Source organism: Stegodyphus dumicola, chromosome 10 (assembly GCF_044657685.1).
Source record: "Stegodyphus dumicola isolate Sdum_Otavi_A_Nest chromosome 10, ASM4465768v1".
Taxonomy (NCBI): domain Eukaryota; kingdom Metazoa; phylum Arthropoda; class Arachnida; order Araneae; family Eresidae; genus Stegodyphus; species Stegodyphus dumicola.
The window spans coordinates 187,299,036-187,320,498 of record NC_140777.1 but is presented as its reverse complement, the minus strand read 5'-3'; the positions used below and the strand labels follow the sequence as shown (position 1 = coordinate 187,320,498).

The following is a 21,463-nucleotide window of genomic DNA, read 5'->3' as shown; positions in this document are numbered from 1 at the left end:
CATCTCACAGTTCCCAGAATGCGTGCAGTGTTTAGTGAATATTACCCAATTTCTTGCAATTGTTATTGATTGATGTTTTTTGCTATTGGATGGGTTCACAGCAGAACCACTTTAGAGAGAGAGAAAAAATGAAATGTGACCTATTTGTATGTTGTTAAAATATGTATTTTTAGAGGCTGTTTCTTTTTTTATTGTTTGTGGTATGAAATATCGGATTTGCGGCATGAAATAAATGTTGTCAAAATATGTATTTTTAATCAATAAAAATGTTTAAATATGGTTTTTTTAATGAAAAATGGTTTCAGAAATGTCACATTTGTACTAAGTTCTAGAATCAATGAAAAACTGCAACTGAATCAATGAAAACTGCAACTTGCAATTTTTATTGATTGATGTTTTTTGCTATTGGATGGGTTCACAGCAGAACCACTTTAGAGAGAGAGAAGAAATGAAATGTGACCTATTTGTATGTTGTTAAAATATGTATTTTTAGTGCGGTTTCTTTTTTTATTGTTTGTGGGATGAAATATCGGATTTGTGGCATGAAATTTCAATGTTCGTGGTATGAAATGTTGTCAAAATATGTATTTTTAATCAATAAAAATGTTTAAATATGGTTTTTTTAATGAAAAATGGTTTCAGAAATGTCACATTTGTATTAAGTTGTAGAATCAATGAAAAACTGAGGAAACGACTGTATTTTCTAATGCGATAGCGAAGTGAATGAAAAGTTTTTGAAGTCGATGAGGAGATGAATGTATTTTCTAATGCGACAAGTAAGTCCACAAATTATAAATGTGGCAACGAAGGAAATGATATGTTCTGAAACTGAGGAAACGACTGTATTTTCTAATGCGGCAAATGTGAAAAATAAGTCTATAAATTATAAATGTGGCCACGAAGAGAAAGAAATGTTCCTTATATCTTACCTTTGTTGAATGTATTCTTTCGATAGGCTCGGAGAAAGGCTGTGGTCAAACCGTTTGCGAAACATGCGAGGATTTATGAAAGCAAAGCAGTGACAAAAAGATAGCATTTTGTGATGCATCATAGTTTATTATTTATAAACCGGCAAAAGCTGAATTTTTTAAATATTTAATTAATTTTTTTTAATTAAAAAAATATGATTTATTTGCGGAGAAGCAATTTCATCCAGATGATATCCCCACCCCGCCCCCTACCTTCCTTCCTTCCTGCCCCCCTTTGGGATTCGAACCCGGGCCTTCCGGCCCGGCAGTTAGCTTCGCTAACCACTGTCCCGTCTGGGCAGGCTAGCCAGTTTCCTGTCCCGCCAGCACTTGCTATGCTTTGCATACCATTGAATGTTTTCGTTCCAGTTACTCGGAGAAAGGCTGTGACTGAGCTAGTGAAACCATTCGTGATACGTACACCTGAAAACTATGACACTGATATGCATACATTTTGATAAATAGCAAACTTATGAAAAACCACCTGCATTGAAATGTATTAAGGCTGATTTCCGGAAAGCAGTGTGTATATAAGTGAGCTGGGACTAACTGCTAAAGTACAATTTTTCCTTATTCGGTTATTGTGTGTGTATTAGATCCTCATTTTGAAGATAAGAAATTAGATGCAGAGCAATGAGGATAAAGATGATGACTTGTAGAGCTGAAATATATATGATCAATTTCTTTTGCAAAGAGTGTGAATTAATTTTAAAAATGCCAATATGAAATTATAAATTGAACAATGAGTGATTTAAGGATAAGCAGGTAACAGCTAACCTTTATCATATTCTGGCCCTGAAAAGGGCCTTTTTTGATGGGGAAAGCTTTGAAAATTTACTTAGAGCTGGTGTACTTGGTGACAGCTTTGGTTCCTTCCGAAACAGCATGTTTTGCCAGTTCACCAGGCAACAATAGACGTACTGCAGTTTGTATTTCTCGGCTAGTGATAGTACTCCTCTTGTTGTAATGAGCTAAGCGAGAAGATTCAGCTGCAATTCTTTCGAAGATGTCATTAACGAATGAATTCATGATAGACATAGCCTTACTCGAGATGCCAGTGTCAGGGTGAACTTGTTTCAAAACTTTGTAGATGTAAATAGCGAAAGATTCCTTCCTGCGCTTCTTCCTCTTTTTCTTGTCACCAGCTCGGACAGCTTTCTGTGCCTTTCCGGCCTTCTTTACAGCTTTCCCAGATGCTTGAGGAGGCATTTTTAACAGTCTTCGAATGAACTGAAGTGCACATTGGATGCAGCATATTTATTGAATTTCATTCTTTTCATTTCCATCCAATGAGAAACGTTCTAATACAGCCTATCTTGGAGAGAAAAGGTTCATTATAATACATATATATACAAATTATTATTACAATTTCATATTACTGATATTCTGGATTATAGTTTTGAGCCACATTTTTTAAAATTTCTAATTTATTGATTTTTTTTTACTTGTTCTTCCCTTGGGGGGGGGGAAATCTCTTTTCCAATGGGAAGTACTTATGACGGATAAAACCCCTCTTATTGATAAAAGTATATGACAGACGTGCACAAAATGAAGTAATACTCTAAAACTTCGAATTTTGGGTTACTTACATATTGTTTATTTCGCTATTTGTAAGCGTCAACGGCCATACCATGCTGAAAGTACCGGTTCTCGTCCGATCACCGAAGTCAAGCAGCATCGGGCGCGGTCAGTACTTGGGAGGGTGACCACCTGGGAACACCGCGTGCTGTTGACACTTTTTTGTCCCCTTGCAAATTTTTATGCTCCCTTAGTAATAATTATCATTTAAAATACTTTTTTTTTTTGTCTTTATATTATAGGAAACCTGTACTATATTACAATTGAAGAAATGCAAGCTTGTATATTGTGCAGAAAATAAGGTAAATATAAATAAAACTGAAAGTTCTTGACTGTATATTAAAAATTCTTAAAATAAAAAAAGGGAAGAACCTTACTTTATGATACCTCTTCCCCTAATATAAGTATATAATAACGTAGATGTAAATAACATTGGCATTGCCTTTATATTAAATACCACGTAGTTACACATGCTACATTTACGATGACAGCGGTATTTCATATTTTGTCTCTACTTAAATATACAATATTTTAATATCTGTGTAGTGAACTCAAATTCCTTAATTATTAATCAACACAGTGTTTGAGTAGCTTTCTCTAGGGCTTCGACAACGACCGAAATTTTAATATATTCTATGATTATTAATTTTTTTTCCCCTGTTGTGTGGGCGGAGTTAGTTCATCCTGCAGGAATAAAATTTCATGTACTTCAGAACTCTTTTGGATTATAATACCGTAAGTATTATAGAAAACTGTTAAAAGAACTAGGAAAATATTCTAGGGAGCATAGACAGGGATGGAAATGACATTAATTGTTTGTAATTCTATCACCCTCCTAATAATTTCTTCTTATTGGTCGAACAGACACTAATTTCGTCACGTGACAAAAAGCATAAAAATGCGTGCGTCTGGGGTCGACGGCAGTATATCTGAATTTATTCTTGAAAGTTACATTCGTAGAATTTTACCTAGCAGAAAATGTCTGGCCGTGGAAAAGGTGGTAAAGGTCTTGGCAAAGGGGGTGCAAAAAGGCATCGCAAAGTGTTAAGAGATAACATCCAAGGAATCACCAAACCAGCAATTAGGCGTTTGGCAAGACGTGGCGGTGTAAAGCGTATCTCGGGCCTCATCTATGAGGAGACAAGAGGAGTACTTAAAGTTTTCTTGGAAAATGTTATTCGAGATGCAGTTACCTATACTGAGCATGCAAAAAGGAAAACTGTCACTGCCATGGATGTCGTTTATGCGTTAAAGAGACAGGGACGTACACTCTACGGATTTGGTGGTTAGAGACCTTTACTTTCCCCACACCCTGCTCTTTAAAAAAAAAAAAAAAAAAAGGCCCTTTTCAGGGCCATACAAATCTTAAATTTAGAAATGCCTTTATTGCTGTCATATAATTTCACCTCATGCTTTTCTCTTGAGTCACATTTCAAATTAAAATTAGCATTAAATGTTCTTTTTATGTATCTGAATTCTAACACAATAAATTTAATTGCTTTTATGTCTCTAAATTAAAAAAAAGACGTATAATTTAAAATTTTAAAGCACGTAACCAGATTACAACATTTTAAACTTTAAAAAAATTCTCAATTTAAATCTTTGAAAAAAAGTATCAATATATAGAGTGGTCACACATAGGACTCTCTTCTTCAGAAGCAATAAAGGCATTTCTTTTTTAAAATTTGTATGGCTCTGAAAAGAGCCTTTTTTTTTTTCATTTGTACATTATAGTACACAATCCCTTACTTCTTGCTTTTCTTTGGTGTCGCCTTTTTAGCAGCTTTAAGTTTTTTTGCTTTTGGAGGCTTAGGCTTCGCTGCCTTTACAGCTTTCTTAGGACTTTTTGCTTTACTCGCCTTTTTTACACTAACTTTCTTAGTGGCAGGTTTCTTTTTCTCTTCTTTAGCCTTAGCTGGCTTCTTAGCAGCTGGTTTAGCTTTCTTGGCTGATGATGCAGCTGCTTTCTTCGGCTTTTTTTCCTGCTTTCCTGACTCTTTACCTTTCTGACCGGATGCGCTAACTTTAAATGAACCTGTAGCTCCTTTACCTTTTGTCTGAACCAGGTTTCCACCCGCCACAGCACTCTTCAAGTACTTCTTGATGAAAGGTGTCAAACGGTCAATATCTACCTTGTGATGTGATGCAATATGCTTCTTAATAGCTTGCAGAGATGAGCCACCGCGTTCCTTCAAACTAGAAATAGCCTCCACGACCATTGCTGAAACCTTAGGATGCGACGGCAGCGCTTTCGGTTTCTTACTCGGACTTTTCTTCGCCTTTTTTGGCGTAGCAGCCACAGGGGTAGCGGAAACAGTAGCAGTTTCTTCAGCCATCTCGCTCACAGTTTTGCAGAGAAATGAATCAAATTTCTGAGTTACATTAATGTTATACAATAATGCTAGGTGGCGCTTAGAAATCTTTCGTCTGCAATAGGTCTCCTTAGTCACGTGATTGGAAATAAAATTGATAAATAGGCCAGGTCTAAATTTCGCGGGCACATTTTCTCGTTTTAACGAAATCGTGACCTCTCGATATGGCTCGTACTAAGCAGACTGCAAGGAAAAGTACCGGAGGTAAAGCTCCTAGGAAGCAGCTGGCCACCAAAGCTGCACGTAAAAGCGCACCAGCAACCGGAGGTGTTAAAAAACCTCATCGTTACAGACCAGGTACTGTTGCTTTGAGAGAAATTCGTCGTTATCAGAAATCAACGGAATTACTTATCCGTAAATTGCCTTTCCAGCGCTTAGTTAGAGAAATTGCTCAAGATTTTAAGACCGATCTCCGATTTCAGAGCTCAGCAGTTATGGCTCTTCAGGAAGCCAGCGAAGCTTACCTCGTAGGATTGTTCGAAGATACCAACTTGTGCGCTATTCACGCCAAGAGAGTCACCATCATGCCCAAAGACATTCAGCTGGCCCGTCGAATTCGAGGAGAGAGAGCTTAAAATCATAATTTGTTCAAAGTAAAGAAAAAAGGCCCTTTTCAGGGCCATACAAATAATTTAATAAGATTCAATATAATTGCTGTCATGTATTCCGTCTTTTTTTTTATATTAATTTGTTTTACTTTACATTACATCATTCTTTTAAATAAAAATCTATTGTGATAGCAATTATTCCATCTAATTAAATTATTTGTAATTTCTGAAGAGGGGCTTAAAACACCGAACTATGCGTTGTAATAACTTACGAAAGTTAAGAATAGAACCACTTTTCAGTACAAATGTATACAGCAAGATGGCGCCACTTCTCAGATGCGCCTTAAACTCCCTTCACCTATAGTTTAGCATTAGCCGTTCTTTCCGAGTCCCATGAGTTAATGTTTTATAATGTACATGAAAATATATACGAATGTGTCCTGGGAGCACATCTTTGTGCGAATTTTGAATGAAATATATGTATGGAAAAGATTTACCAACGTATGCTGCAATTTTCAGTATAAGCAATTAAGCATTCTCTTCTTCGTACATTTTCTGGCCCTTAAAAGGGCCTTTTTTTTTTTGAAGCGTTAGGGGAAGTAGGAATTATGCTTTCTTTTCGGTTTTTTTGGGAAGTAGAACAGCCTGGATATTGGGTAGAACTCCACCTTGTGCAATTGTGACGCCAGAGAGTAATTTATTCAACTCCTCGTCGTTTCTGATGGCCAGCTGCAGATGTCTTGGAATTATTCTGGTCTTCTTGTTATCTCTAGCAGCATTACCGGCCAACTCAAGAACCTCAGCTGCCAAATATTCTAAAACTGCAGCAAGATACACTGGAGCTCCAGCACCAACTCTTTCTGCATAATTTCCCTTTCGCAGAAGACGATGGATACGACCTACAGGAAACTGAAGACCAGCACGACTGGACCGAGTCTTGCTCTTCCCCTTTACTTTGCCACCTTTTCCACGACCAGACATGACGATATTATTTGTGGAGTATACGAAATAATGACTGGCGACGGTCCTGGACAGACATTTTTATCAACTCTGTACTTATTATGTCTGGCCAATCAGATCCCGAGTTTTGAATCCGAATAGAATCGCAGCCTCGCAATATTTGTTACGTACTCATCGTTGAAACATGAATTGTCATTCCTCTTGATTCTTCTCTAAATTATTTAAACCTGTTATATCAAATTTTACTGTACTGAGTAAAAGCATTTCATGACCAAGTATTCATAATTACAGAATATTATTCTTATTAAAACTAATGTATATTATATACATTTAATTTTACTGGTTATTCCTTCTCTTTCAACTAGCGAAATGCTTCATTATACAAACTTCTGGCATATAGTTTCACTGTATATATGCACTCCTACTGTATATATGCACTCCTACTACTTCACTGTATATACTACTCGTACTACTACTGTACTATTACTACTACTACTGTACATATAGTTTCACTGTATATATGCACTACTACCTATATATGCACTCTACTACAAGTAGAGTGAGTAACTAGTTGTGTATACGAAAAAAAAAATTAAAAATGTATATATACTTACTTGAATGTATATATACTTACTTTAAAAAAAAAAAAATTAAATAATATGAATGTATAAAAGGTACACAGTACACGGTCAACATTTCTTCGCCAGAATAGGTAAGCACAAGTGCTGTAGAAAAATCTGCACAAGAATGAATATATTGTGAACCAAAAGAGAATTTAAGAACTCCTTAATTCCAATTTAGTGTTCTATCCCGGTTGCATCCAAGATACCCGAAGCGAAATCTACCTATTAGCCAGTCAGGGGAACTCCTCACTGGCGCCAGAACATCTCATCCACTTCAAACCCTTCTCAGTTACAACAAAATCCCTAAAGAAGCTGTAAGTGCTGTACATACCGAAAACGTAGTTGATTTCTTGACATTTTTAACAGTTATTGAGCTTTAGAAAAGAAAACATAATGCAATCTCCTTTTTTTTTTTTTTTTTTTTGTTGTTGTTGTTTTCCATTTTCTTCAATTGCCTATATTTTTTGCCTTGCACTGAGGTAGTTTGGCAAAATTTGGTTATATGAAATCTCTTAAATTTATTTCTCAGTTAATTTATTGAACTCTATTTTTCGGAACAGTGAAGTAGTATTCATTGAATAAATATTGTTAAGTTTGTGATGTGTGTGTACACTGATTACTTGACTGAACTTGGTAGTTCTTCAATTCATATCACACATGCCTAGTATTTTCGTGCATTTAGCTGCTGAAAAATTATCAGTAAAGACGGAAAGTAAGTAATTTAGAACTAAATGTTGACAAAGATCAGATACTGAAATTAATAATTCATAAATTTTAAGTAATCCTGTCAATGCATTAGCCAATTTACTAAATGTTAAAACAATAACTTTTCAGAGAAGCTATACCCCTACTGATTAGAAGAAATGCTGTGCTGCAGCAAATCTGCATATATATATTTAAATTCTTTAAACATAAATAACTATCCAAGTAAGTTGCTATAGGTATGGCTGTCTTTCATTGAAAATAAATGTTGGAAAAAAAAAGACAAACAAAAGGTTTTATACATTTTATTTCTACACTAAATCAAGTCACACATAATATAACACAGAATAAAAACATATTGCAGGAATGCACTGTAATCATCACTCTCTGTTGGCATTTAGTGAGGAAATAAAACTGTTGCCACTTACACTGTCTATAAACAGCTATTGAAATACAACATCCCTCAATATATGTTTGTGGGTGGGAAACATCCAATAGAATTCATTCCTCAAAACAATGCTATTGTCCTGAAGTGACCCCTCAGCTGATAAAGTGGTCAGATCAGGTCATACAGGTGTAGCAAGATGGTGCATGTGATGTTTTATGTTTTAATTCAACCAAATGTAGGATATTGAACTAAATATAGTTTTTATTGGAAGGTAAGTTCATTTAAGATTATATTTTCAATTTGTAATAAGTAATATGAATATTAATAGCTGTCTATAAGTAATATGAATATTTGTATGATGAAAGCAATTTGCCAAACAATTTTTTCCTTCTTAGTGTTCATTGTTTATGTTTTGCCTGACCAGGTTTTTCGTATGAAATGTCTTGTAATTTTTTTTTCCTGTTGTGTAAATGTTTATTGTTTATAATAATAATTGTTTTGTGAAAAAAATAATATCCCATAATTCTAAATGCTTTGTGAAGTCTTCCACTTAATATAGTGCATCTTCATGTCAGACAGACTTTACTGCGTATGTGCTATGTATTTGTATTTCATTTGTATTCTATGTATTTGTATTCAATATTTTTTTTATGTTAAAAATATTTATTTGATGTCATCTTTATTTGTATACTTCGTATTTACGATGTATATGAAAACCCTGAATACTTTACTATGTATGTACATGTGAATACTTTGCTGTGTATATGAAAAATTTTGTATTTATTTGATAGTGCATCAATGTCTTTGAAGGTATGCATGTTGAAAGATAAAACTGTAATTTTGAAACGCTTGGTATGCATCATGAAAGATAAATGTTATGGATAAACTGCATTACTGAAATGAAAACTGCATCATGAAAGATAAATGTTATGGATATGGATAAACTGCATTACTGAAATGAAACTCAGAATGCATGTTCTGAGCGGATTCAGCAGGATGATTCATTGATGTGATCATTATCGGTTCTCATTTGAGTAATAATTAGAATATTTGAAGAATTTACTCAAAAGCTCATTTAATCAAACATCTCAAAAAAAGCTCATTTAAAAGCAGATGGAATCATCTCACAGTTCCCAGAATGCGTGCAGTGTTTAGTGAATATTACCCAATTTCTTGCAATTGTTATTGATTGATGTTTTTTGCTATTGGATGGGTTCACAGCAGAACCACTTTAGAGAGAGAGAAAAAATGAAATGTGACCTATTTGTATGTTGTTAAAATATGTATTTTTAGAGGCTGTTTCTTTTTTTATTGTTTGTGGTATGAAATATCGGATTTGCGGCATGAAATAAATGTTGTCAAAATATGTATTTTTAATCAATAAAAATGTTTAAATATGGTTTTTTTAATGAAAAATGGTTTCAGAAATGTCACATTTGTACTAAGTTCTAGAATCAATGAAAAACTGCAACTGAATCAATGAAAACTGCAACTTGCAATTTTTATTGATTGATGTTTTTTGCTATTGGATGGGTTCACAGCAGAACCACTTTAGAGAGAGAGAAGAAATGAAATGTGACCTATTTGTATGTTGTTAAAATATGTATTTTTAGTGCGGTTTCTTTTTTTATTGTTTGTGGGATGAAATATCGGATTTGTGGCATGAAATTTCAATGTTCGTGGTATGAAATGTTGTCAAAATATGTATTTTTAATCAATAAAAATGTTTAAATATGGTTTTTTTAATGAAAAATGGTTTCAGAAATGTCACATTTGTATTAAGTTGTAGAATCAATGAAAAACTGAGGAAACGACTGTATTTTCTAATGCGATAGCGAAGTGAATGAAAAGTTTTTGAAGTCGATGAGGAGATGAATGTATTTTCTAATGCGACAAGTAAGTCCACAAATTATAAATGTGGCAACGAAGGAAATGATATGTTCTGAAACTGAGGAAACGACTGTATTTTCTAATGCGGCAAATGTGAAAAATAAGTCTATAAATTATAAATGTGGCCACGAAGAGAAAGAAATGTTCCTTATATCTTACCTTTGTTGAATGTATTCTTTCGATAGGCTCGGAGAAAGGCTGTGGTCAAACCGTTTGCGAAACATGCGAGGATTTATGAAAGCAAAGCAGTGACAAAAAGATAGCATTTTGTGATGCATCATAGTTTATTATTTATAAACCGGCAAAAGCTGAATTTTTTAAATATTTAATTAATTTTTTTTAATTAAAAAAATATGATTTATTTGCGGAGAAGCAATTTCATCCAGATGATATCCCCACCCCGCCCCCTACCTTCCTTCCTTCCTGCCCCCCTTTGGGATTCGAACCCGGGCCTTCCGGCCCGGCAGTTAGCTTCGCTAACCACTGTCCCGTCTGGGCAGGCTAGCCAGTTTCCTGTCCCGCCAGCACTTGCTATGCTTTGCATACCATTGAATGTTTTCGTTCCAGTTACTCGGAGAAAGGCTGTGACTGAGCTAGTGAAACCATTCGTGATACGTACACCTGAAAACTATGACACTGATATGCATACATTTTGATAAATAGCAAACTTATGAAAAACCACCTGCATTGAAATGTATTAAGGCTGATTTCCGGAAAGCAGTGTGTATATAAGTGAGCTGGGACTAACTGCTAAAGTACAATTTTTCCTTATTCGGTTATTGTGTGTGTATTAGATCCTCATTTTGAAGATAAGAAATTAGATGCAGAGCAATGAGGATAAAGATGATGACTTGTAGAGCTGAAATATATATGATCAATTTCTTTTGCAAAGAGTGTGAATTAATTTTAAAAATGCCAATATGAAATTATAAATTGAACAATGAGTGATTTAAGGATAAGCAGGTAACAGCTAACCTTTATCATATTCTGGCCCTGAAAAGGGCCTTTTTTGATGGGGAAAGCTTTGAAAATTTACTTAGAGCTGGTGTACTTGGTGACAGCTTTGGTTCCTTCCGAAACAGCATGTTTTGCCAGTTCACCAGGCAACAATAGACGTACTGCAGTTTGTATTTCTCGGCTAGTGATAGTACTCCTCTTGTTGTAATGAGCTAAGCGAGAAGATTCAGCTGCAATTCTTTCGAAGATGTCATTAACGAATGAATTCATGATAGACATAGCCTTACTCGAGATGCCAGTGTCAGGGTGAACTTGTTTCAAAACTTTGTAGATGTAAATAGCGAAAGATTCCTTCCTGCGCTTCTTCCTCTTTTTCTTGTCACCAGCTCGGACAGCTTTCTGTGCCTTTCCGGCCTTCTTTACAGCTTTCCCAGATGCTTGAGGAGGCATTTTTAACAGTCTTCGAATGAACTGAAGTGCACATTGGATGCAGCATATTTATTGAATTTCATTCTTTTCATTTCCATCCAATGAGAAACGTTCTAATACAGCCTATCTTGGAGAGAAAAGGTTCATTATAATACATATATATACAAATTATTATTACAATTTCATATTACTGATATTCTGGATTATAGTTTTGAGCCACATTTTTTAAAATTTCTAATTTATTGATTTTTTTTTACTTGTTCTTCCCTTGGGGGGGGGGAAATCTCTTTTCCAATGGGAAGTACTTATGACGGATAAAACCCCTCTTATTGATAAAAGTATATGACAGACGTGCACAAAATGAAGTAATACTCTAAAACTTCGAATTTTGGGTTACTTACATATTGTTTATTTCGCTATTTGTAAGCGTCAACGGCCATACCATGCTGAAAGTACCGGTTCTCGTCCGATCACCGAAGTCAAGCAGCATCGGGCGCGGTCAGTACTTGGGAGGGTGACCACCTGGGAACACCGCGTGCTGTTGACACTTTTTTGTCCCCTTGCAAATTTTTATGCTCCCTTAGTAATAATTATCATTTAAAATACTTTTTTTTTTTGTCTTTATATTATAGGAAACCTGTACTATATTACAATTGAAGAAATGCAAGCTTGTATATTGTGCAGAAAATAAGGTAAATATAAATAAAACTGAAAGTTCTTGACTGTATATTAAAAATTCTTAAAATAAAAAAAGGGAAGAACCTTACTTTATGATACCTCTTCCCCTAATATAAGTATATAATAACGTAGATGTAAATAACATTGGCATTGCCTTTATATTAAATACCACGTAGTTACACATGCTACATTTACGATGACAGCGGTATTTCATATTTTGTCTCTACTTAAATATACAATATTTTAATATCTGTGTAGTGAACTCAAATTCCTTAATTATTAATCAACACAGTGTTTGAGTAGCTTTCTCTAGGGCTTCGACAACGACCGAAATTTTAATATATTCTATGATTATTAATTTTTTTTCCCCTGTTGTGTGGGCGGAGTTAGTTCATCCTGCAGGAATAAAATTTCATGTACTTCAGAACTCTTTTGGATTATAATACCGTAAGTATTATAGAAAACTGTTAAAAGAACTAGGAAAATATTCTAGGGAGCATAGACAGGGATGGAAATGACATTAATTGTTTGTAATTCTATCACCCTCCTAATAATTTCTTCTTATTGGTCGAACAGACACTAATTTCGTCACGTGACAAAAAGCATAAAAATGCGTGCGTCTGGGGTCGACTTTTATTCGACATTCAGCCGCTGAGCCCCTAGGGACTAGGTTGAATTTTTCCGCTCTCTTTGCTTCTTGAATTTTTCGTAAGTATGTATCTTATTGCTCTCGCATACGACAGCCAGCTCGAATAGGCAGTGACTACTACTTTCGCTTGATCAAAATTTATCTTCAATCACCGACCGGAACCTCAATATCGACCATGAATAAGAAAACGGACAAAGATGATGAAAAAATTAGGGCTAGCCAAATGATTACTAAAAGTTTAGAATTAGAACGTGAAATCAAATTATTAACCTATGCCAACAATGAAAAACCATCAGATGAAAACATAAAGAAACTAAATGATTTAAACACAGAATTAGCAAAATTATTTTCCGAATTGCCCAAACACGAAACTTCATTATATGAAGCCATCAGTAGGATTTGTCAAACCAATAATGATACCTGGACCGCTCCCAGAAAAAGAGCACGAAATCTTTCTAACGACAACACCCCTCCAACACAACTTTCAAATCAATTCGACGCGCTCTCAATAGATCAAAACTTAGATAACCAAGATATGGAAGATAACGATACTAATAATGATTCAAACAATTCATTACCCTTCAAACAACCGCAACAAACGGCCAACAAAATACCACCCCTTGTCATAACCCAGGACATCAATTGGAAAGAAATCAGAAAAGATTTTATAGAAACCCTCAAATTTGGAAAATTCGAAGCCAAACTCGAAGGTGAAAACTTCGTTATAAAAGTTACCAGCATAGAAGATTACAAAGCAGCACAAAATTACCTTGAAACCAAACATATACCTTACCACACCTATCTTCTACATTCGGATAAAGCATTGAAAGGAGTACTAAAAGGATTTTCTACCAATTACACAATAGAAGAGATTAAAGAAGAAATTCAGAAATTACAAATCCCTATCATTAAAGTTATACGCATGGTGCGCATGCGCGACGGAATCCCCACAGAGCTTCCAATGTATTACATCGAAACTCCTAACAATCCCTCAGGCAAACGTATGTTCGATATCAAATACCTCATGGATATGAAGGTCAGAATTGTTCCTTATAAAGGTAGGCCCGGACCGACACAATGCTTCCAGTGCCAACGGTACGGGCATACCCAAAAAGCATGCCACAACCCGCCAAGATGCGTCAGATGTTTAGAACAACATCAATCTTTTGAATGCCCGCATAAGGGAAAAAACTTCACGCCTCAATGCGTACTATGCCAAGGCTCACATGCATCTTGCGACAAAAAATGCCCGGAGCACCCTCTTAACAAAATAGATCCTAAACTAAAAAATATCAAAGAATCAACCATAATTCCAAGTGCTATAACTGAAATCAAAACCACCAGTACTAGCAACCAATCAAAAATTAGAGAGCCAATATACAACAGCCAATCATACGCCGCAATACTCTCTGGGTCAAAAAACCCGACAAGCCCTCTTTCAGAAACTCCTATTAAAAATATCAACAATAATGAAGAAAAATCTTTCGAAGAGTTCAGTGTTTTCATTAAATCTCTACACACCCTTTATTTAGAATACAGGAATTCCAGCAACTCAAACTCTAAATTGGATATCGCCTTAAAGGCGCTACAGGTCTTCGAAAAACACAATGTTTAATTCTCAAAATAGCACATCACCAATATATCGACATATCAACTATGCTAAATTTGTTTCCTTCAACTGCAATGGATTAAAAAGGCAACTCTTAGAAATCAAAAACTACCTCATCCTCCACAGCATTGATATTCTTCTTCTAAACGAAACTCACCTTAAAGCAACAGACAATATCAAACTCCCCAACTACGATGTATTCCGATCTGATCGACTGCATAACAGAGGCGGAGGCACTCTTATTGCTACAAAAAAATATTTAAATTGTTACCCAGCCACTCTTCCTCCACTCCAAAGCATTGAAGCTTGCGGCTGCATTATAAAAAGCAACAACATTAATTATTTAATAGTCTCTATCTACAAACCACCTAACAACCTGCTTAATATCACGGATCTCAATAATATCTTCAACCTAGGCTATCCCACCATCATGTCAGGCGATTTCAACTGTAAACATCCAAACTGGAACAGTTCAACCACTAACGCAAACGGAATCATCCTTAATAATTACCTCCTTAATAGCCAAATCAATATCTATGCACCGAATGAACCTACTTATATTCCCACAAATCTACGTGGAAGACCAGATATCTTAGATATTATCATTACCTATCAAATACCTCAAGCTCCTTTTGTATACGTAGCAAATGATCTTTCATCAGATCATTTACCTCTTCACTTTACCCTTTATGGGCTAAAGCATGGATTACCTCCTTTAAAAACCAAAATAAACTGGAGCAACTTTAAATATATTATGCAGAAAAATGTGAATGCGGCTCCCAACCTCAGCAACACCTCAGATATTAACGAAGCGATCAACCACCTCAACAATCAAATCCATAATGCTATTAATAATTCTAAAATGCACAAAAAAGAAGACACAATCACCCTTCCTCTCCATATCAGACAAAAAATCAGGGATAAAAACAGACTCAGGAAAATAGCGCAACGGACCCAACACCCTAACGATAGAAGGAACTTCAACAAATGCCATAAAGAACTTAAGAAAATCATCCGTGAATATACGGACCAAGCCTGGAAAAACTTTGTGCAAAGCCTTTCACACGACGACCACTCTGTCTGGCGCATCGCCAAGGCGCTCAAACATACCAACAATAGCATTGGACCTATCAAAATTAATAACTCTATCATCAATAAACCAGAAGAAATTGCTGAAATCTTTGCAGATAACTATGAAGATCAATTCTCCAACAACCTCTACCCCTGTCCAAACGATTGCAATATCTCAAATCATGTAAATAGTTTTATCCAAGAAAACTCTAGGAACTTCAACCCCCCTACCAGCCCCAGAGAAGTTCAATCCATCATTAAACATCTAAATATCAAGAAAGCCACTGGTTACGACCAAATTTCTAACAAAGCATTAAAGAATCTTCCCTCCAAAACAATAGTTTTAATTACTAATATCTTCAACGCTTGCCTGAGGAATAATTACTTCCCTGATGTATGGAAACATGCCATCATCTTCGTACTCAAAAAACCCGGGAAAAACCTAGCTGAACCTTCAAGCTATAGACCAATCTCCCTGCTACCTACAATAGGAAAAATTTTTGAAAAAATCCTTGCTGAAAGAATCAAAACCTATGTTTTTTCTAACAATATTCTCAACAATAATCAATTCGGATTCAGACCAGGCTATTCAACTACTCATCAAGTCTCACGCATCGTGGAATATATCGGCGAAAGTTTCAATAAAAATGAAACCGTAGCTGGTATATTCCTCGACATCGAAAAAGCTTTTGACAAGGTTTGGATTGATGGATTGCTGATCAAACTCATCAACTACAACTTTAGACCCAGCCTTATAATTCTTCTTTCTAATTTCCTACGAAATCGTTCTTTTCAAGTTCGAATTAAAAATATCCTTTCTTCCACCAGAATTTCAAAAGCAGGTGTAGCTCAAGGTTCGGTCATCTCGCCAATTCTCTTCAGCCTTTATATCAATGATATCCCTCCTTGCACCAAAACAATTATTGCAAGCTATGCAGACGACACTGCACTCCTCAGCAAGTCTATGAATCCTATTCACGCTAGAAATAATCTCCAAGACCGCATCAATACAATAGCACAATATTTTAGAGCATGGAAAATTAAAATTAATACCTCCAAATCTGCACTCATTTACTTCAGAAGAACAATAATTAAAAAAGACATCGGAAACATACAAATTGAAGGACAGAATATCCCAAGAACTAATATAATCAAGTACCTAGGAGTTTACATCGATTATCGACTAACTTTCCGCAACCATATCAACAATATTCGGAACAAAGCCTATCAGGCATTCATGGCCATATACGCATTAATAGGAAGGAATTCTACATTAAATCTAAATACAAAACGTATCATTTATCTACAAGCTATCCGCCCTATTTTTCTTTACGCAGCACCGGCCTGGGCAGCCACTTCTAGAAATAATCGTCAATCATTGCAAAGAATGCAAAACAAATTACTTAGAATCTTAATAGACGCACCATGGTATGTACGCAACTCGGCAATCCATAGAGACCTAAATATCAAGCCTTTAGACAGCGAAATTCTCAAACACAGCCATAACTTCTTCTCCCGCTGCAATAGTCATCCTAATGAAAATATCCAACAACTCAACAACTATGATAACACTCTTATTCAAAAACACAAAAGACCGCGAAACATTTTTCACGATGGAAACTGGTAGATTTACATTTTGTATATATTTTATTTTATTTCAATTATTTAACTCGTATTTAATCAAGATTTACCTATTTACCAATGAACTATGAACTCTACTGTTGAGATTAATTACCGTTTCCAAAGTGCAAAATTGACCAATCGCAACGAATGCTACTACTCTCATAAAAGGATCCGACCGCCCATCACATCATTCAGCCGCGAACTTCCAAGAGAGAAGCACGCACGCCGCATCGCATCTTCATGCCATAATATTCAAACTGCCATTATTGCTTTACAATCAAGTCTTCATTTATGCCATAGTCTCTAATTATGCCAACTCCAATTATATGCCAACTTTATGCCATTTCATCATTTGTTTTTCAACTATGCCTTTCACTTATGCCATTGCAAAAATTTTTCACACAACCGCCAAAGGATGGCGCCACTTATGCCATAATCTCAAGAAAACCATCTTTAGATGGATATGTTTTTATTTGGAGCCCTTATCAGGGTATGATAAATATGTATTGGTAAAGGCCCTTTTTAGGGCCGAATACCAATCAGCTAGGATCAGGATATGGATATGGATATGGATATGGGGTCGACGGCAGTCATTCGATCCACTGAACTCTTAGAGGCAGGATCGAATTTTCTTAGCTTCCCCCTTCTCTACTTGAATGATAAGTAAGTATGTCTTTGGTTCTTTAACGCAGCGACATCCTATTGTGACAGTAGACAGTTATTCAACTCTTCTTCAGTTCTCATTGTTGACGACATGGCTAGTTTAAATGACCAAGATCTCTCTGAACTCGGATATTTAATTAATGCTATCACTGCACTAAAAACAGAAATAGCCTTTTTAAAGGCTAACAACCTTGATTCTCAGTCAGACACCGATCTGACAGCTCTTCATAGTAAAGAGCAAGAACTAGGCACATTGGAAAATAGATACCAAATAATTATCACACAGCAAATAGCCGACATATGCCAAAATGATAAAAATAAAATAGAAACCAACCAATCTAATGAATTCGCTTTTCCGCGAAAACGAGCAAGAAAAAATTCAGCAGAAAGTATAGACAATACTCTTCCTCCCACCCAACTTTCAAATAAATTCAGCGCCTTAAGCACAGACCAAAATTTAGACAACAACCAAAACTCTGGTGTCTCTGAAACTATAACGAATGACCAACAATTCATAAAACCCACCAAAACTGCAAATAGAATACCTCCTTTTGTAATTACCCAAAAATTCAATTGGAAAGAATGCAGAAAAATATTTAAGGAACAAATGAAAATATCCAAACTAGAAGGAAAAATTGAAGGCGAAAACTTTGTCATTAAAGTTGCGGAACCAGAAGATTACAAAAAAATCCAGGATTATTTAAATAAACAAGAAATATCATACCATACCTTCCTTTTAAATTCAGAGAAAACCATAAAAGGCGTCCTCAAGGGATTAGATACTGATTTCACCGAAGAGGAAATTAAAGAAGCCCTTATAGAAAGTAAAATCCCAATAAATAAAATAAATAGAATGGTCCGGATGCGGGATGGCATTCCCACCCCCCTCCCCATGTACTACATTGAAGCCCCTAACAACCCAGATGGTAAACGCATGTACGAACTAAAATATCTTATGGACATGAAAGTGCGCATAGTCACATACAGAGGAAGAGGGGGCCCCGTACAATGCTTCCAATGTCAGCGTTTCGGGCACACCCAGCGGGCCTGCCATAATAAGCCTAGATGCCTAAGATGTACTGGCGAGCATCAATCGTTCGAATGCCCCGATAAAGGGAAAAATCTTCTGCCTAAATGTGTCCTCTGCGGAGGCACCCATGCTTCATGTGACAAAAACTGCCCAGAAAACCCTCTCAATAAAACAGAGAAGAATAAAGAAACTCAAATTCCCACCATAAAAAGCAAAAATAGCCTCACCACTCCCAGCCAATCAGGAAGCAGAATCAACCCCGCTCTATCTTATGCAAAAATAACGGCAGGCACTCCAAAGCCCACACCACAAGAATCTATCAATTTTAAAAATAACCAGGACCCAGCAGAAGACTCTTTTGAAGAATTTAAAAGCTTTATCCAAAAACTACATACTATATATAGGAAATATAAAACTTCTAAGGATTCCTCCAACAGATTAGAAATTGCCCTAGAGGCGTTACAGGCTTTTGAACATCAAAATGTATAATACAACCCGCATTAACCCAACTTCAGGAAGTAATCATATTAATCATGCAAAATTCATGGTTTTCAACAGTAATGGAATTAAACGACAGCTCATTGAACTCAAGAATTACATTGCCACCAACAGCATTGATATCATCCTTCTCAATGAAACTCACCTAAAACCAACAGACTCCTTCAAACTCCCAAATTACGATATTTTTAGAAGTGACCGACTCCACAACAGAGGAGGAGGTGTCCTCATTGCCGCCAATAAATATTTAAATTGTATTACCTACCCTCTACCTGCACTCCAAAGCATAGAAGCCTGCGGCTGCATACTACATAGCAATAACACAGATATCCTCATAGTCTCGACCTACAAATCTCCAAATACCACCTTATTAACCAGCGACCTGGACTCTATACTTAACCTTGGTTTCCCTACAATCATAGCAGGCGACTTAAATAGCAAGCATCCAAATTGGAACAGTAATGTCATAAATAGTAACGGAGCCATACTCAACAATTATATGCAATCCAGCAATATCATAATCTCTGCACCCTGTGAACCCACTTACTACCCAATAAATCTGCACGGACTCCCAGACGTCCTCGACATAGTAATTACGCATAATATCAGCCAAAGCCCTTACATTTATGCAGATAACAACCTCTCATCCGACCACTTACCCCTCAGATTCACAATGTATGGACTAAAACATGGCTTACCTCCCCTCCGCAGCAAAATCAACTGGAATCTCTTCGAAATTAAAATGAAAAATAGCACTATATCTGCTTCTCCACCTCTCTCCACCAGAAATGATATTGAAAATGCTGTTGCACTTCTCACTCTTAATATTAAATCCACACTTGCAAGCTCCAAAATAATTATTCAAGAAGACAAAATCTCCCTTCCCCTTAATATCAAGAATAAAATCCACGAAAAGAATCGTCTCAGGAAGCAATACCAACGCTCACAAGATCCCCGCGACAAAAACAGATACAATAGATGCCACAAAGAGCTCAAAAGCCTGATGAAAACCTATAAAGACGATGCATGGAGAAATTTCGTAACTAACCTTTCTCATACTGACCATTCGGTCTGGAAAATAGCAAAAGCAATTAGAAGAAAACCTGATAACATTGGCCCGATAAAGAATAACAACCAAATTTTAACTAATGCTGCAGATATCGCGGCGCTCTTCGCCGATAACTTCAAAACTCAATTTTCCAACAACTCTTACCCCAACCACAACGATATCCAAGTCAAGCTGCACGTCCAGAATTATATCATAGATAATATCAATAGCTCCAACAGTCCTACAAGCCCAGGAGAAGTCCAGAACCTCATTAATAACTTAAACATCAGAAAAGCTGCAGGATACGATGAAATCTCAAACGCCGCCCTTAAAAGACTCCCTAAGAAAATTATTGTTATGATTACTAATATCTTTAATGCCTGCCTTCGCTTCAACTACTTCCCAAATTCCTGGAAACATGCTATAATTTTCGTCCTCAAAAAACCTGGAAAAGACCCTTCATCTACCTTAAACTACAGGCCCATCTCTCTACTTCCCGCACTTGGAAAGCTTTATGAACGTATTATTGTCAACAGATTAAAATCTCACCTCACCAGCCATAGAATACTAAATCAAAATCAATTTGGATTCCGCCCAGGTTACTCCACCACCCACCAAATCACCAGGATTATAGAATTCATTAGCGACGGTTTCAATAAAAAACAGACCACTGCAGGCATTTTCCTAGACATCGAAAAGGCCTTCGATCGTGTTTGGTTCGACGGCCTTCTTATCAAAATGATTAACTACCAGTTCAATCCAGGCCTCATCCTCCTCATCAAAAATTTTCTCTACAATCGCACCTTCCAAGTTAAAATAAATAACCTCCTCTCTCCTAATCAAACCACCAGCGCGGGTCTTGCTCAAGGATCTATTCTTTCTCCAATTTTATTTAATATCTACGTAAACGATATGCCAGTTAACGACAATATCCTTACAGCCTGCTATGCCGACGATACTGCCTTCCTCAGTAAATCCAGAAATCCACAGACAGCCAGAAAAAACCTCCAAAATCATATTAACACAATAGCCCAATGGTACAGAGCTTGGAAACTCAAAATCAATACTACCAAATCATCTCTAATCTATTTCCGGAAGCACAAGCTTAGAAACAATATTGGAAATATTCAAATTAATAACCAGGATCTCCCCATTGGAAACAATATTAATTACCTAGGA

The 21,463-nt window shown here is 36.1% G+C and overlaps 4 protein-coding genes, 2 non-coding genes and 1 pseudogene across 6 annotated transcripts; 4 read left to right on the top strand and 3 right to left on the bottom strand.

Moving 5' to 3' along the window:
* Positions 1–250: 250 nt before the first annotated feature.
* Positions 251–2,177, bottom strand: LOC118180561 (histone H2B). The gene has a single exon (XM_035349634.2). It carries the CDS (start codon positions 2,175–2,177, stop codon positions 1,803–1,805), a length of 375 nt encoding a protein of 124 aa, XP_035205525.1. The 3' UTR covers positions 251–1,802.
* Positions 2,178–2,584: 407 nt separating this feature from the next.
* Positions 2,585–2,703, top strand: LOC146995254 (5S ribosomal RNA). Its single transcript, XR_015043749.1, has one exon. It is a non-coding gene; the product is annotated as a 5S ribosomal RNA (ribosomal RNA).
* A 482-nt stretch (positions 2,704–3,185) lies between these two features.
* Positions 3,186–4,882, bottom strand: LOC146995252 (histone H1-III pseudogene; annotated as a pseudogene).
* Positions 3,525–4,095, top strand: LOC146995253 (histone H4). The gene has a single exon (XM_085826022.1). It carries the CDS (start codon positions 3,525–3,527, stop codon positions 3,834–3,836), a length of 312 nt encoding a protein of 103 aa, XP_085682148.1. The 3' UTR covers positions 3,837–4,095.
* A 160-nt stretch (positions 4,883–5,042) lies between the features above and the next one.
* Positions 5,043–5,695, top strand: LOC146995251 (histone H3). The gene has a single exon (XM_085826020.1). It carries the CDS (start codon positions 5,083–5,085, stop codon positions 5,491–5,493), a length of 411 nt encoding a protein of 136 aa, XP_085682146.1. The 5' UTR covers positions 5,043–5,082; the 3' UTR covers positions 5,494–5,695.
* Positions 5,696–5,843: 148 nt separating this feature from the next.
* LOC146995250 (histone H2A) lies at positions 5,844–6,458 on the bottom strand. The gene has a single exon (XM_085826021.1). The coding sequence runs from the start codon at positions 6,445–6,447 to the stop codon at positions 6,073–6,075; it is 375 nt and encodes a 124-aa protein (XP_085682147.1). The 5' UTR covers positions 6,448–6,458; the 3' UTR covers positions 5,844–6,072.
* A 5,385-nt stretch (positions 6,459–11,843) lies between these two features.
* LOC118180566 (5S ribosomal RNA) lies at positions 11,844–11,962 on the top strand. The gene has a single exon (XR_004756686.1). It is a non-coding gene; the product is annotated as a 5S ribosomal RNA (ribosomal RNA).
* The last annotated feature ends 9,501 nt before the right edge of the window (positions 11,963–21,463 follow it).